The sequence below is a fragment of the Manis javanica genome, chromosome 6 (genome assembly GCF_040802235.1).
Source record: "Manis javanica isolate MJ-LG chromosome 6, MJ_LKY, whole genome shotgun sequence".
Taxonomy (NCBI): domain Eukaryota; kingdom Metazoa; phylum Chordata; class Mammalia; order Pholidota; family Manidae; genus Manis; species Manis javanica.
In genome coordinates, this window is record NC_133161.1 from 33,981,560 (window position 1) to 34,000,000 (window position 18,441).

An 18,441-nucleotide genomic window follows, 5' to 3' on the forward strand; every position below is an offset into this window, starting at 1 on the left:
CTAGTCAGTTTCATACTCAACAAAAGGGTAGCTCATAATTGTTTTGCTATAAAAGGAGTGCAAATTTTCATCTAAACCCACTTACAAAAGCCACAGTAATATAGGAAGCAAATTTCCTTTAAAAATTCTTTTCTGGTCAGAAACCAGAAAAGGTTAAAAAATCCTTGTGGAATTCTTACTGTAAATCAGCTATAAAGTTATTATGATGCCAAGTACTTGTGCCTTGTTGTTAAGGTGCTTCTGCTCTATACCCTGTAGTCTACCATTAGTAAACACATCTTTTTGATGTTTCTGCCAACATCCTGGCAACAAAGCAGTGCAATTTCAAATGAGCTAATTAACTTAATTGTTGATGAAGCATGAAACAGTTCATTCACCCTGTTAGCTGCTCCATGACAACATAAGAGTCTCAGCCTGTGAAGTTACTCATCTCCATAAACCTATCTGTAGCTCTCTGTTTAGATCTCTTGTACAGCAGAACTGTGCATGGAAAATGTTTCATGAAAGATGCAATTCTGATTTATTAAAGAACCTCTTAAAAATTAAAAAAAATCACTGTATGAAGAAATTAAAGATATACAAAGTTCTGATTTTAAGCCAGAGAAGCCATGTAATCTATCACACAAGCATATGTGCATGCATGTTTCTTTATGATTCTGAGTACAATAAGTAACAATGTGATAAGTACAGTTTTCTTAAAGTTTAAGCTACTATTAACTCTCATTTTTTAATTTTTGTTATATATATGTATGCTAAAAGTCATTTTTAAGGTAAGAAATATAAACACTGCAATTAAAAAATAAACCTGTAAAATGTATTTAAAATTATATGTGCTATATGACTCCTAATGTAGTTTAACTTGAAATTTTTATTAAAAACTTGAAATTTAAGTGCATCCTGCAAACATGTCTCCCAATCATTAATGACAATATTATAGAAAGCTAATACTTTTCATTCATTCAAAAACCCTTACTGAATGACTTGTGAAATATTTTCATGAAGAGTTATCTTCTTAGCCTGACTTTGGTAATCCACTTACTGGAACACACAGGAAACTCAGATTGTGCTTTATGATGGACCTTCACTTTCCTCCTTCAACTGTTTATTTACAACAACTTGCCCACAACTCCCATATAAAGCCACGCCCAGCCCTAAAAAAAGTAAAAAACCTACTTTAAAAACTGTCCAAAATCTTCGCAAATGCTTTCACAGCCTGGCCATTTGCAAACTCCATGGCCATAGAGAGTGTGAGAGGCCCCAGTCTCCTCATGTGACAAGCTGTAGCAGAAGAACACAGCGTCAGACTCATCTCAAAGAGCCATAATCGTTGCAGGCTGCTAGTGCCTGTCAGGTTACGATCAGTGACAAACAGGTCAAAACAGGTCAATTCAGCTCAGAGCAGTCAGAAAAATTTAATCGTTCTATTGAATAGTTCAACTGCCAAGGCTAGATGATGTTCCAATTAGAGGAGAAATAGAGCCAAAGATGACTGTTAATAAAGGATGAAAAACTAAGAGGACTGTATAGTATCATATGCTAATCCTGCCATATGACCTTAAAGTAACATTTACCTCTAAATAAAAAAAAACATATTCATAAGTGAAAAAATCCTGTATTTTTAAGAAAGTAATAGGACAGTCACCGTAAGATTTTTGAAATGCTCTTTTTAAAGGAGACAGGGACCTTTGGGATCATTTAAATTGTTTATTTAATATAATTTATTGTGAACCATATATATTTCTACTACTTATAGCTGATTTAAAAAATTCTACTTTGGAACAGTATCCTTAGATATTTCCTTCTAAATTGTCAAACACTTGATAAGTGAGTATAATATCAGAGAAATCCTAGAGAAAACAACCAAATTCTGAAATACAGAATCATCAAATTAATCTCAAAACAACAGCATGAAAGCAGTCAGAAGCATACCATTTTTTAATAATAAAAGCTAACAATAATTTTTCATGATAATAATCAAATGAAGACCAGAAATATCACCAAATTATAGCATGCTGTATTAAACTGTACTGATTTAAATAAGTTTCTTTGAAAAAATATCTGCTTATAAGAAAGAACTTGTTACACTGAGGCAGATATTCATATAACGTAACAGAAGTCTTCTAAATATGAAGTCTAAAGCTATATATCATATGAACCTAAACCACTCTGTTAACAAATCCTACACTTATATCTCATCTTTTAAAATGGTATTTTCATATTGAGCGACATTTTAGCTCACATATTTTATGCAAATTACTTTAAAGGACTTGATTAAGTAGCAATAAATCTGAATAAATGGAACTAAAGGGACAAAAGTACATAGGTGCTCCTTTTATAAAGGCAGTTTTTACACAACTAAAATACAACAGTATATTGAAAATTATCTAACATAATGTACTCAACATTGGTAACTGAAATCAAGTAATTTTTCTCTATGAATATTGAGTTAAGTTTATTCAGAAACATACCAGCATAAGTTAACTTTTGTGTATTTATAATAAATTCCATCATGCCACAACAATAAAAGGCAAACCAGATCTTCTATCTTCTGGTTTATTATCACTGTGTTTATATGTTTATGTATACTAATTTCTGGTGTCAAAGCACATGTTTTAAATGTATTAAGGGGGTATATATGTATTTTTAATTATTCAAAACTGGTTCTCAAATTGTAAAACGTTCTCATTTTAAAAATGGCAAAATGTTCTCATTTCAGCAATAGGTTATTCATGACATCTTAAAAATACAATGGCACAATAATTCCACAGGCACTTATTAAAAAAGAACTTTCTTCAGGCAAATTGCCCAATGAATCTATTAAACTTCTGGCATTTCAACTGCTTTTTGTAATGAAAATAATAAATAAGATAAATAATCTAAACATTTCTATTTAATTTGTTCTACACATTCTGCCCTGTTAAGTAAGAAACACTATTTAGTTTCATGATTGGCAAAAGCAGAATTTGGTAATGAACAGACAAAAATCTCATGAGATTTACCTGTCCCGCCTTGCATTTAGAACTGAAGACTGTCCATTCACTATGGAATGATGGGTGATTGGTGGTGATGCTTTGGAAGTGCTGGAGGAGGTAGTCGAGGAGGAATTGTTAGTAGTGAGGTCTAGCCCTCCATGTTTAACGCCATTATCTTCCATACTGTGAACTCCAGTCACTTCTTTCCATAACTGCTGAATCTCAGCAGGACTTAAGCCAGCTATAAAATGAATGAAAGCTTTCACTAATATAACAAGGAAAAGGTAATGTAACAAGCTTAGTGTTATTAGTGGATTAATGCCAACAACAAAAGTGATGTTACCAGCATAATATACAGCAATAAAACACTTCATACCTTCAGCACTACAGCTTTTCTCATTAATAATCAGTTGTTTGCTAAAGACTTCCAATTTGGAAATAGTACTGGGAATAATAGCATTGGGAATAGTATCAAGGATTAATACAGAAAACCGAGCAAGTTTTATCAGAAAATTAAACAATTCAACTTTTAAAAGCAGCTTTTCCTTTTTGCTCATATTTAGTTTTTATTAGCAAGGAACTGAAAGAGAAATAAATTTGCAAATAAAACATATCAAAAGAAATAAAAAGAAGAAGGGCAAAGAAAAAAGTCAGGGAAAAATAAAAAACACTCAAGTCAAAGGAAAAACAAACTTGATAATTTTCTGGTTATTTTGATCTTTCTCGGAGAAACAAATTAAATAACTGAATTTCATTTTGAGGTCCAGAATAAGCCAATATGATTTCCTATGTGGATTAATTAAGCAGATGATGCCTAAACTTCTTCAGTTTATGACTGAAAGAAGAAATCAACTACTCGTTTTAAACTCTGGTTCAGATTATGCAAATTTACCTGATTTATGAAGAATGAAAATAAAAAAGCTAAGCACAATCTTTAAGCTTTTAACTATAATTCTGAAATAAGGAATTGAGAGACGAGACTATTGTTTACAGTATTTGACTTATAAAATGGTATTTACTTGTGCTAAGTACTGTGGGTGGCTTCGTATATTCTCTATATACCTTATGATTGCTAATCTTCACTGCAATCCAATGGAATTGATATTTTTATTTTAATCATTTTCTGGGTAAGAAAACAAAGTGGGAAAGATGTTCATAAATGTATCCAAGTCACGAAGTTTATATGTGGTAAAAATTTAAATCCAGGCAGTCTGACTTGAATGCCTTTGTTCTTAAAACATTATACTAAAAACATGAAAACTACTACATAAAGACATACAGGGGAAAATGTAGTTGAATTATAATATTTATCATTTAATGAGCATCTACTATATTCTGGTGCTTTATTCATAATCTTGTTTCATCTCACTTGAAGTTAGGAATCATTACATTTTACAGATGAGAACATGGAGTCTCCGAAAGTTTAAGTATGTTGCCCCAAATCATGAAACTCGTAACTAATGGTCAGAATTCAAACCTAATGCTCTATGGCTCCAAAATCTGTTTTTTATTACTATGTTCTTCTACAATGCCTAAGGTAAGGATGCAAGTGTTAAGTAAACAAACTACTCCCCTGCCCCCACAAACCAACACACATCTACATCAGATGCTATAATGACGCTGATCAATCAAGAAGTGTGTGGGACTGGGGAAGCCAGAGTGAGGCTGGGAAAAGAGAGTAAGACGATGAGCAGAAGGAGCCCTTTTACCCTGACCCTGCCCAAGTGGGAAAATCACTGATCCAGACATAGTATAAGTACCCCAAAGTGACAGAAGAATTTTCACTCCTCCAAACATAACTTCTGGTCCAATGATTCATCACAATGGCAACCTTAAATTGCTAGGCCTATCACAATTTCATACAGATAATTTTACTGAAAGCTACCATTTTGGTGATCCTGGCTCCTCAAGATTTTAAGACATAGTGTGAGACTAAAAAAAAAGATGGACTAATTCAGGGTACCAAAGTTATTAAAAACTAGTTCTTCTATAAAAAAGGAGGATGGCTTGATCAAGTAAGGTATTTCTCTGTTACATAGGAAATAATTTCTATGTAAAGATCATTAATCATTGCTTTAATTCTAGCTTTTATCTAGGATTCTAAAACTTTTCTGACTGTAACTTTTTGATTACTTCCCTGTATGTATTAAGTGTACAGACAGCAAAGCTCCACCAGGAAATCCTTTTCTCTGACAGTTCCATGTGTCTCCGGCATCACATCTCTCACCATCTCACTGCCACCTCACTGCCGCCTCCCTGTGCCACCATCAGCTCTTCCCTGGACCACTGCTTTCACCTTGCATTGCCATAATTTACTCTTCATATGTTGGCCCAAATGTATCTCTTCAAATGTAAATTAGGGCATGGCACTTCCCAGGCAAAGCCTCCAATGGCTTCCAGAACACTTAGAAAAAAAACAAGTTGTCTTCTTAAGGCTGAATATTGCTGTATTTTCTTAAGTTTTTTTAAAATAATTTTTTCATCATGAACTCTTGGAGAACACACATATTCATTCCACTATCAGTCTAAATAATGTGTATTCAAAAAAATATTTCAGCTTTACACAAAGGTTAGGATGTAAATGCAGCAAGATAAGTTGAATATACAGCTTCATAAGAAAAGATATATTCTGCATAACATGCTTATTTTTGCATTAAATCACTTTTAAGTTTTTTTTTAACACTTGTTTACTTCTTAGCGGGGGGTTGGGGTAATAACCCCTTACTATGGCCTATGAGGTGCTGGCGTTTATTATCTGGTTCTTGCCTGTCTCTCTGACCTCATTTATTGCTTTTTCTACATTTCATTCAATTATACTAGCCTTCTGCTGTTTCCCAGATGCATCATACATTTGTTTTCTTTGCAGCTTTTCTTCTGGTTGTAGATGTTCCCCTGGTGTCTCCCTCTCTTCACTCAGATGGTTCTAGGACCACCTCCTCTGAGTGGCCTTTGACCACACTATCAACCACTGCCCCTTCCCACCTTGCCTTCTATCATTCTCTATCATCTCACCCTACTTTATTTTTCTTTGAGCATTAATCACTCTCTGAAACTATATTATCTGTTTGCTTTACTCATCGTCAGTCTCTCCCCACTACAATGCAATCTTAATAAGGGTAGGGATTCTTTATTTCACTGGTATATCCCCAGTGCCTAGAATAGTGCCTGGTATGTGCTCAATAAAGAGTTGTTGATTTAATTGATTATAACAGATTCATATAGTTCTCAGAGACATCTTGGTTTGCACATAGAAGTTCTGTGGCTCTTAAAGGGCATACCATTTATAAGCACTGCTTTGCTGGTCAATGTCTAAAGAATTAAAAACAGTACTAAGTTGTTTCCAACAGATTGAGTGGCTAATAACATTTTATATCTGGGTAAAGAATCTTAGATGTTTTTAGAGACTCTCTCAGTTAAAGATATTAATAATTTAGTTTTGGATTTTATTATTTAGTTAACATAGGTATCCACTTACCTTTTAAAAATAAACTTCTATTATACTGTTCTTTTGTAATGAAAATTAGTGGTATCGCCATGATATCGCAATGATATGGAAACAAATATTAAGCACATAGACATATGATGAATGCATAACTTGTTTACCATCCAAATAATGGTTTTTAATTAAAAGAAGGAAGAAGTAGTTTTTAAATATAATTAAGGGGCAGAGAACAGATGATATCAAAAATAAATTACTGTTAGCAGGAGTGGTGGAGTGGTTCCCAAAGGTGTCTGCATATAAGAATCACTTGGGAATAGTTTATCATTTTCAACACCCTGACCATGGCCCAAACCAATTAAAGCACAATATCTGGAGGTAGGATACAGGCATCAGTAGTTTTGAAGCTCCATGATAATGTTTGGGGAAAACTTTTTTAAGTAAACTATCACATTGCTTATGACACAGTTTCCTCATGTACAATTTGCTTAACTCTTTTCTACGAATACAAAACTATGAAAATGAAACAACTAACCAATCAATATTGTACAATTTTGAAAGTTTTGTGGGTTTTGATGATTTGCAAGAATTAATTTATGCTATTTTTCAAGCACTAATATAACAAGTTCAGTATTTCCTAAACTGTGTCTATGAAACAGTACTTTCTAAATGCTGTTAATTTGTGATCTAAGAGGTCTATGGTATCTGTCGTGGAGACTCATGATCCATGTTAGCACGTAAAACAGTTCTGAGATGTTTAGAAACAAAGAAAACTTGAGTCTCCTTTTTAACTCAGTGTTTTACAAATACATTTGATGAAAAAAATGATTTCTTTTTAATACATTACACTAATTTATTTCAGTTTTAAACCAGATACAGGCTTAGGATTCATCCAGTGATCTCTGGCACCTCCCTGGAACTATGACTACCTATTTATAACCTTAACAGATTTCTCAAAAAACTTACATTTGAAACTACATAGCTCCTCTGACCCAACTACACAGCTCCCCTGACTCCAACTCAATACTCTAGCATGTTTCTTTGTCTTTGTTTTATTGAACAGATAAGTATATAGCACTCCAATAAGCTAGTCACTTTAAGTGCTTACCACATGGTGACTAATCTAATACCAAAAACTACTATTGTTATCTCCATTTTAGAGATGAGGAAATGGGGGCACAAAAAGTTAAGTAACTTGCTCTAGAGCTAATCTGTGGCAGAGCACCCTTACAGTTTTAGGTCGGTACTCACAGATCCCCTTCCCAGGATTCTTTCCCTGGGCAGCCTGGCCATGAGTTCACTCCTCCCATTTCCTACGGTGGCTTTATTTTTTCCTATCCTTACTTTAAAATTTTTCTCCCTAGCCCTTAGTACTATATATTTTACTTAATTTATTTATTGCCTTTTACAATAAAATGTAAATTTTATGATGGCAGGGCTTTTGTCTGTTTTATTCACTGCTTATCCCCAGTGCCAATAAGATGCCTGCAGCAAATCAGGGCCCAACGAATATTACTTTAAAGAGTTGTTCAGCTGACCAGAACACTAGCGTACTGGCAAGCATAATCTGGGAATCAGTGGACTAAACCATCATAGAATAATAGTTAACTTAAAATCTTAAGTGGCAATTATTGAGTTTTCCTTATTAACTTACTTCAAGGATATATACACAGAATATTAGTGCCAAAAAGTTTTATAATTATGCTATTTTAAAACTCCACTATTATAAAAAATTGAGAAATGATGAGGTTCGATGGCTTTGGATGATGACTTGAGCCTGTTCTTCACTGCCAGGGCTCCAAATAGGCATCAGAAAGTTTGTTTTTCCAGGAATTGAATGAATAAAAGGATGAATCCCTAATCAAAATGCCACCACAAAATAATACCACAGATAAAGCAACTAAATAATAATTATTTAATCCCAGATTCATAGTGTGCAATAGCTATTGTGTGCCATGCACTGTGCTAATAATTAAGTAATATTTGATAATTCATATCTAGATTATATGTCCCAGGGGCACACAAGGCTTAAAAATTTTAGTAGTTTTATTTATTGGTAAAAATTTTATTACTAGCTTTTTCACACCAAAAAAAGATTATTTCAATGTTCTTTCATTTTCTATGTCCAGTAATTAATTTTTATCATTAATTTTTATATATTATGGTGTAAAGTAAGTCTATTATGGATTTTTAATTATCTCATTTAACAGTATTCTGCTTATTTTCCAGCACTGCTCATAATTAAAAGTATTAAGGTGAATTTTGGTAGAAGTATTTGTATGATTCACACATTTTGTGAACCAATTTTACATATTCAGTAGTTTGAATTATTGAAATACCATCACATACTTTTCAATTTTCATCTTTAATTTTACCTTTGGAAGACTAGTGTACACATGCAGTCAAAATAACTGAATCACAGAGAAGGGTATACATTGCAATACTGAATTTCCCCACCGGCCCTGACCTCTGGTCCCCAGTTCTCCTCTCCAGAGGCAACCGTTATTCCGGTTTCTGCACTATCCTTCAGAGATCTACATGTTCATTTATAATTTGCAAAACCTAACATAGTATTGATTTATATTTGACAAGGCGCCTACTATAACCTGTAGGTACAATTGCCCATCTTTAAAATGTATGTTTAATGAGAGATACCCTGAATGCACATTTTGTCCAAACGTTGAATCACAGGGAGTAAAAATAGCTATTTGGCTGAAACTGAGACCAAAGGCAAATTTCTCTATAAAAAAAGGAACTCCTGGGTATGAGAATACATCTAATATAAAAAAATTCCTGTATGATTTTACTATTAAAATTTTTACTGGCAAGCATAATCTGGGAATCAGGCCGCATTTTTTAAGTTTGTTATTCTATTATAAAAACAGTAGTTTCTTAGTTTTCCTCATCATGAAATTTTAATGCAGCAAAGTTGACATTCTGCCTTTGAGTCTTCCCTCAAGATATAAAGACCTGACAAATAAATTTTTTAAAAAAACTTATGGCCTAAATGGAATTAAATCCATTTTAATATGTGCATTCTAGTACACTAAACAGTTATACAACAATTAGAATTATGATATAATTTAATATCCATCTTTCTATCTTATTTACATTTTCTCAAAAATTATCTCAATACACTTTTAATATTTCCCTTTGTATATAATTATTTGTAATTAGTTTTTATGCATAAGATTAACAGCATTCACAGGTAACTCTGCAAAGTTTTATTTCTGCAATAATAAATGTATATTTAAACTTCAGCTCACTGATGGAGTTTCAGCATGTAAAACCCCAGAGGAGATTTTTCCTCCAAGTTACAGACTGAGGACTTACTGGCATTTGAAAGGGAATACTAAGATTGAAACAATAATTCTGCGTGACATGCATTGTTCACATTGCTGGTGCTGTTACCCTGATTAGATACAATGATGATCTATGTAAGCACATGACCACAGATTAAGTAAAAAAAATCAAGGATGCCAGAAATTGTGTTTTAGTAGGCATTTGGCTATTTAGATTTCCATAAGCAGAGAATGAGTCAAAGCTAAATAGCTGATTTTGGATGACTACTGATGCCAAAGATAAACTTCAGCACATTCCTAACTCAGCATAAAGGACATTGCATTTTGTGTTAAAGGACTTGATTTTCTTTGTTATTCAAGAGTTTTCTGATTACAAGCTCATCTAGTTCTACAAGATGTTAGTTCAAAATAGCTCTGGCTGGATGTCTCACATTCCATGTTTGATCTTTCAGACTGATAACAAAAGTTATGTTTTCAATATATTTTATAAATTCAAAAAACTTATAAAACATTGGAGTGAAATGAAGTTCTTACCACATATATACTCTAATCCCTGTATTCATAGTAAGCCTGCGAATATATTGTATATTGGGACACACCGACTTTCAACTATGTCAAAACACATCAAAGTTTCAAGTGCACACACAATAATTTCCTATTTTCTCACTGGTAGACAATGGTACTAGGTCATGAAAGTGTGTCACTAAATAATTAGTAGTTGATACATAAACTACATTATGTGTTAAATAACTTTATAATCAGTAGTTTATTGAAGATTGATTTACAAATCCACCCTTTTCTATCTGACTTCATTATACCTGCAGTTACTTTATATACATATTTAGAGATGGTAATTGAATTGCCTATTTTACATTAAAATCCTATTATTATAGTAACATTCATGATGACTTTAAATGCTTAATATTTATTCCCCAATCTAATCCTGGGATTCCAGCACAATACTATGAAGTTGTGTTCCTTTACTGTAGCTGGTTTATCTGACACATTCCACCTGTGTTTAGCTAATGGGTCTCTACAATGGCTCTTTTCACACTGATCCAAACAGTGAAAAACATGACTATGATCTTTTTTTGTTTAACATGTAAATTTTCTAATCAAACCCAGATATGTTTTCAGACTTATTTTTTTTTCCTCAATGTGTTCCATCTAGTGCATTTTATCTCTTACTACCTCATGGAGAGTACAAACAGAAGAAAAGGGGAAAAAAGATAATTTTATCAAAAGAAAGTTCAGAATTAAGAAAATTTTCATTGGAAAATTATTAGAATGGTTACATCATCAAAAGTTTCCTTTTTTGGCAGGATATTTGCATGCTTGTTTTGGAAGAATGTAGTCTAACAAATATATTTCAAATATAGTTCTTACTATGATCATCTATTTTAAACTTTCTTGAAATGTTTGAAGTGTTTTAGTCTAAGTAATGGTAGGTCATGCTTTTCTACCAAGGAGATTCTCATATAATTAGATCCTAAATATAGATTTTATTTAAATTTTACTGAAAAATATTATCAACAAGATGTTTTCTTCTGTGTTAGTGTCCTCATTTTCCAAAGAAGAATAATTTGTGATCATAACGGTGACACCATGGTTTATTCCAATTCTCTTTGGAATGAGACAGAAATGTGAGTTTATTGCCTTGTTTTTCTTTCACTGTTTAAATTTTGTCTTTCTTGATTTTCTGGGAGTGATTCAATCAGGTGAATTAGAGGATGTGAAGTCAGGTGAAAGGGAGAATTGTGGGAAAATGAGCCAAGGAGACAGTAATTTCATGAAGAGAAACACATTTACCACAATATATTTAATTTCATGTGCCCAAAACAATGATTATATGCATTTTAAAGACTTGTGTTTTACTTGCCTAATTTTAATTTCTGTGTATTTTATTGTTCTTGATTTTCTTCAATGTACCCTACAGATCTGAAAAAAGCACAGCAAATATTCCTACAATGTAAGCTCCTCTTTGACAAATATAATTAACCTGAATTAAAGTTCATTCATACCAAAGTTTGTTCCAAGAATCCAAATTCAAATTAGAATATATATATTTATGACATTTAATGAACAAACCTTTTGCCTGTATTGAGAATTTTGGCACACAAGGAAGCATTTTGTTTACCGTTATTTTTTTACTTAGAACTCTTTCCATTTCCCAAAAGTGAAGAGTCCAATGATGAATATATGCAGTAGTATTATTGTACAGTATTGCATTATTGTTCATTTTTGTATTATCAAAATACATCCCAAGTTTTCTTGCCAGAAAAATAAATAAGAACAAGTTGACAGCTTTTTTAAAGCTGTAATTTATATGACTTGCATAAGCAATATTATTTTAGAGAAAATAGGATCACTATTGTCTCCCAATGTATAACGGGGTCCCACAAAGCATAACTTAGAATATGCTCTGTAGAAGTAAATAAAGCCTCTCTTTTATACGTGGGGTCTTCTGCATGAAGATTAGCAATTTCTATGTACATTTTCCTTATCTGCTTATTTACGTTAAACCTGTGTGTTGACAGCCTTCCCACTAACCTGCTTCTCTGCCCATTTCCAGTGTGTATTCAGCAGTGCTTGAACAGTGTTGGCCCTATAAACTACTTTCTGCCCTAAGACTCATAAACAGACATTTGGTGTCTAGCAAATGACTCTGAAGCAGTTTTATTGCCCACCTGAAAGCAGCAAGTAGTAAAATTTCTGGGTCTCAAGAAAATGAGTTGCACAACCACCTACCAATCACGCTTTAATAATAAACCCGAGGTGTGAGGAGACGGGCCTTAAAGGTGGGAGCACGCGGTGCGGAAGGCAACGCCGTGACATACCTTGTGGCAGCGGCTGCACTGGAAGTGTGGCCTGGCCAGGCGGAATGGAGATAAGTCCTTGGCGCTGCAGGCTGAGCAGGTGCTGCTGCTGCTGGAGCTGCTGCATCTGGAGGAGCTGCTGCTGGAACACGAGCTGCTGGGCTGCCAGCTGCTGCTGCTGCGGGAGACCCACCCAGTCAGCTACGGGCTGCGCGGAGGCGCCTCTCGCGTGAGATGTGCGCGGGGGCTTCTGGGTGGCCATCCCATGGCCACGCCCAGGGCAGAGCGTGAGCGAGTTCTAGGCTTCCAGTGACTTTTCCCCAAGTATCACACAAATACTGAAGGCCCTGAATTAGGAGTGTGGGACGACGCCTCAGACTTTGTTTCTCCATCGGCTTACGGCAGACGATAACTCACCTACACTGAGAGGGAAACGCTGTAGGAAGCGGCCAACCTCCACAACACTCCTCCCCCGTTACTGCTTTTCCAACTGAGCACGTCGGACGCGTGGAGGTCCGGGATGTGTCTCAATGACCTGTTAGTAAGCTGGATGTCACCGTCACAGGACAGGCCTGTTAGCTCTCTCCCTTCCTCTCTCCTTTCATTGTAATATATTAAAGGCAGAATTGTTGTTCAAGGCAAGAAAAAGTGCCCTTCTTATAAAGAAAAATGTAACTTTTGAATTTCTGAGGCATTATGAGACAAGCTGCTGAGGAGACCTCTCCTTTTTAGTTTGAGGAAAGGGAAACTTGTGATGCACTCACTGGAAAACAGACTGCATAATGGAGCAAGTCATGTGGATTGCCTACAGCCTCGGGAGAAATGAGGGAGCAATTTCTATTCTGCAGTTGATGGCTGTCTGAAATTCTATTCGAAATCCAAACAGAAACAAAGCCTCAGGAGGTCAAAACTGCTTCCTGAACGTTTGCATAATGGGCAGCTTGAAGACAACGGCTCCTCCAGATACCTGCTGATCAGTATAACTACTTCAACATGGTGTGTTTCTGTTCTGTTTGCATCTGATGCAGTTTGCTGACAAGTGCACAGGCCTGAAAAGCCGGCCTGTCCTGTGATTTACGAGCACAGCACTGTGACCACGCTCCCCCTGGGCCACAGCAGCAGCTCCTCAGCCAGGGCCTGTGGCCCAGAAACCCATGTCTCGGCTTCTCCGGCTCCTCCACCGTGGCAGCTGCCGGGCTTGTGCCCACGTCCTCAGCCGCACTGGGAGAGAACGACTCCCTCAGCCCTCGGAACCTCGTGAGCGCGTGGTGTGCAGCATCCACCCACCACCCAGCCGCACCTCGTGTTGGGCGACTCAGTCCCCCATGGCCCTGCGGTCAGGCCAAGTGTGATGGTCGGTGGCAAGGGCCCTGAGCCCCCACCCTGGTCCCTAACCCCGGTCTCCCTGGGCCCCCCCTTACCCCCCTGCCCCTCCACAGGCTCCCACCTCCTTCGCCTGCTTCCCAGGGTGTTGCTGCTGCTGCTGCTGTTGCTGCTGCTGCTGCTGCTGTTGTTGCTGCTGCTGCTGCTGCTGCTGTTGCTGTTGCTGCTGCTGCTGTTGCTGCTGCTGCTGCTGCTGTTGCTGCTGCTGCAAAAGCTGAAGATGTAACTGCTCTTGCTGTTTCTTGTAAAACTCTTGTAGTTGTTGCTGAATAAACCATTTTGACTTTAATAAATAAAGGCAAAAGTTTCATATATTACACATCTCCTAAACTCTTCTAGACTGGCACATGGCAGAGCACCCAGTAAGAGTCGCCTTGCCAGGACAGCAAAACTACACACTGGCTCCAGGTGGACCAATCCACCTCACTTTCTCCCGTGGCAGCTCTGAAACCTCAGCCACCGGCGGAGTCTGTGCCCCCGAGGCCAGGGCCGACAGAGGTTGGCAGCAAGTACAACAGACTATCATCTGTTTGTGAAGTCCAAACATGTCTGCGTACACCATCGCACCCAGACGCTCGGAAGACCAGCCTTGAGAGTGAGCACTGGCCTGAGTCATGGCTGTGCCAACAGCAGAGCAGCTAACTCAGGATTCCACCAAAGCACGCCACTTCCTCTACGGTAACTAAGGCTGTGACTTAAACTCCACTGTACATACACACGAGGGTCCGACAAGGCACATATTAATAACATAATCTGTAATTTAAAAAGTAAAATTTCACCAATTGCTGGCTTAGCTGCTTAGCTTCATTCTAGTAAGTAGCTACATCTATTCTTAAACACTGAATATAGTTTGGAAAAGAAAATTTGGGATGTCACTTTCCCTCCTAGGACCAAGTGGCCAGTTCAACTTTCACACTGATGTGAACTAAAAGGAGTGCCCAAGGGCCAGCAGTATTAAAAGCAGAAGAATTATGTCTAGTCTCTTTGCACTTCCGTTGGGAAGTCTACAAATCAAATGTACCTGAGCATTTGGATATTTAAATATTGACTTATTCCATGTTGAAATTATACCTCTCTCTGCTCTTATTCTAGAATTTAATGAATTTAAGAAGACTGAGGGATCTAAATGTTCTAACACAGTTCTGCAATTAACACTCTATATTTGTGTCTAACACACTGGCAAGCTGTCCCTTTAAGTGAAGAATGACCTGTCAAGTATATGCGCAGCACTGCCAGCATGGGTGCCTACCTTCTGTGCCATGCTAGAGCACCGAAGCAGGTGACCCACATTACCTGCTGCAGCATGACGGCTTGCTGTTGCTGGAGGAGGGCTTGGAGCTGCTGAGGAGACAGAACTTGCTGCTGAAGGATCTGCTGCATTTGCTGAGGGGTGATCACCTGGGGCGTCATCATGGCCACCGACACAGGCACCTTGACAGAAACAGAGGAAGAGAAAGGATGATTATAACCAAACAACTGTTAACCTACCTCACAACTATATGTCACTGCCACTAAATTCTTTAGCACTTGATGACTGATAAATTTAACACAATACATATTATATTATTTAACTATTGAATAATAATATTAAAGTACTGCAGTATTTAGACACTAGCTTTCCAGAGACAGGAGATTCCATCTTTCTGTTCCACGCCTCTAATGCATTGTGCTAAGATGTGTGAGCTTTGACTACCATAGTTAAAAATAAACAATTACATGTCAGTGTTCTCAATACTTCATAACTGATAATCTCATCAATGTCACAGCATTACAAATGAAAAGACTTTTGAAATGGTTTAAAGATTAAAATAAAGATTAAACAAATGGAAAAATATGCATAGAAATGTTATCAAAGCTAGTAAAAAGTATGTATGTAGAATGTACTTACTCATAAAACATACCATCTTCAAAATTTCATAAATCTATAGAAAATAAATATAGTACTAGAAAAATACATATAGCAATACACATTACTACATGAGTACATATAATAATCCAAAGAGAAGCTATATATGTATACACACAGAGAGAGGAAGACATAGATCTACACACACATACATCCAGAAAATAGCACATACATAGGTCCAAGGAACCATAAACCTAGTATTCTCTCTAGGGAATCATAAACTTATTTATTCTAGCTTCTTCTCTAAACATTTTCTTATTTCAAGCCAACTAAATTTATACCAGATAGTCTGGAAATCTAAAGACTATTTAAAGGTTATTAATTAAGCTGAAAAGAAAGCATTTTGCTTAAAATTTCTTCTCTTTCCAAAGTTCGAAAATAAAAGAGTCAAAAAGAAAAGGGAATGAGGGAGAGGAAAAAAGAGGAGAAAGAGAAAACAAGGAAATACAGAGTAAGGAAGAGGTGGGGAGAAAGTCCTAGAGAAAGAAAGAAAGGATGTGGAGACAGAGGAAAAGGATGGCAAGAGTGCAAACAGGAAAACCGTGTATAAAAGCCAGAGGTATTATGCTCAGTTTGGCGGCAGTCACACTGTCTGAAGGCATTGCTTGTACTAACCAGAATGTTATCAAACAACTTGTCAACTTGCCAATTTTGCACCTTTCAAAAAGCAATCACCTTCTTTCCTAGAAAAAATAATCCACTTTTACTGTAAATAAAAGCAAGTATTTATAGAAATACTGCTTTAGATGAAATTCATAGGACATGTGACTTTGAAAAAATAAAAAGATTAATAGACATGGTTCACAATTTAATAGTTATTTTTAATGCAGTTCAAAGTTTTTGGGGTGGCACCTTATGTTATAAAGAAAGGAGAAATTAATAATGAAATAGAAGTTAGAAGAAAAAATAAAAGAAATCCAGGGTAGATTAATTTATCTCTTTCTCAAAAACACAAAACCCTCAGAACAAAAAGAAACACCCAACTTTATATTTAATACTGTGTAATAACTGTCTTTTCTATGTTGTGTTTGTATCTCAAAACATGGATTAATTAGATCTAATTTCTAACATGAAGAAAAAGAATCACATTTATGACAGAAAGAATTTCAGTGTTTATAAAAAATATTTCTGGATTTTTAATGAACATATTGACATACCTATAGATTACTGTACTTAAATCTACCATAATAAAAGACATTCTGAAATGCATGATATAAAATTAATTGACCTTATGGGCTGCCTAAGTGTTTAGTTGTTTAAAAATTTAATGGTCAATGTACTTAACTGCTTGTTCTTTGATAAACAGAGTGGTTAGAACAAGCAGTTTGGAAAATACTATCTATCACAAGTGTACCTTTTCTTTCAACACTATTTACCTCTTACTGTCTCCAAATAACAAGGAATCTAACCAAAATGAGGCGACAAGGTAAGATTAATGTTTGACTTTAAAAAGGTTGCCACTCCAGCTAGAGAGAGAGAGAGATGGATAGATGGATGGAGGGAGGGAGGGAGAAAGAGAGGGAAGGATGGATGATTGTATAAAGTCGATCATGTGATGAAAAACTTGCCATACTTCTCTCACCTAACAGCCCCTTATCACTTTTTAGCATATGGAGTTTTTTCACTTAATTATCTCTATATCTACAAGTAAAAATATTTTATGAGTTACTGATAACAAATGCACTTTGTACAAAAAGTTTTTTGAATAGAAGCACATCATAATACACTGCAAGGTCAGCAGATTTCAGCTTACACAAATTATATGACTCCACTGCTGATTGCCATTGTGAGTGATTTGGTGTATAAGCAAATTTAAGCAACTTTCCTGCCTTTTATTCTTTGGAATTCATTAGCCTTTTCATTATGGTTGGACTTATTTTTTTCCTCTTAAAATGGTTTATATTTTCCTTACAATTAAATGTTTTTACATACAAATAACCACCACATCTTTGTCCATCCTAAAATCACATATATCACACATATGTGATGTTCTGTAAATTTTAAGCAGATTCTGCCCTACCCTCTAGGAAACTACTATCTCAAATTGATAATACACAGACATAAAAATATGAAGAAAGATTAAGCCAACTAACACACTACTAACTGAACACTTCACTTCCATAAGATATGTACAAAAAACCAAATTAAAATTAATTATATATGTAGGAAAGCTCAGGTGTGCTTCTGAGGAATTTTTAACATTACAAATAAGTCAATATCATTGTCTTTAAATCCACATACATAAGCTCATCCAAAATTAAATATGAGGGTATTACAATTTTGAATAATTTTAATAAGTGGAAAATTAGTTTTTCCTGCAAGAAATGTCAGTTTTATGTAGACTACTTTCCACTTGCCTTGTTTGGAAATGAATGATTTTCAAAATGCAAAACTGCATTTTTAAGTGGTTCACTTTAAGTGACACATTTCCTTTATTCCCCCTTTATCACTTTTTACAAACCCATTGAATTCTTTAGTTACCATTCATTGACAAAGATGGATACTGAGTACATAAAATTTTGGAGATAATGCTACTTTATAAATATTTAAACAAGTAAACCCAGCATCAGATTTGAAAATCGATGGATAACTTTTCTGAAATATATATATATATATCTTAGTG

General features: G+C 35.5%; 1 protein-coding gene across 16 annotated transcripts in view; it reads right to left on the minus strand.

Moving 5' to 3' along the window:
- Positions 1–18,441, minus strand: part of FOXP2 (forkhead box P2) — a 568,904-nt gene that overhangs the window by 52,321 nt on the left and 498,142 nt on the right. For 9 of the 16 annotated variants that reach the window (XM_073238565.1, XM_073238561.1, XM_073238563.1 and 6 more), the window contains 5 exons: positions 15,206–15,343; positions 13,977–14,195; positions 12,551–12,707; positions 3,000–3,213; positions 1,174–1,278 (listed from right to left, as the gene is read on the minus strand). In XM_073238565.1, the coding sequence (XP_073094666.1) occupies positions 1,174–1,278; positions 3,000–3,213; positions 12,551–12,707; positions 13,977–14,195; positions 15,206–15,343 (833 nt within the window). Of the gene's footprint in view, positions 1–1,173; positions 1,279–2,999; positions 3,214–12,550; positions 12,708–13,976; positions 14,196–15,205; positions 15,344–15,800 lie in introns of all 16 variants that reach the window. The other 7 variants (XM_073238567.1, XM_073238570.1, XM_073238574.1 and 4 more) reach the window with 4 other exon arrangements.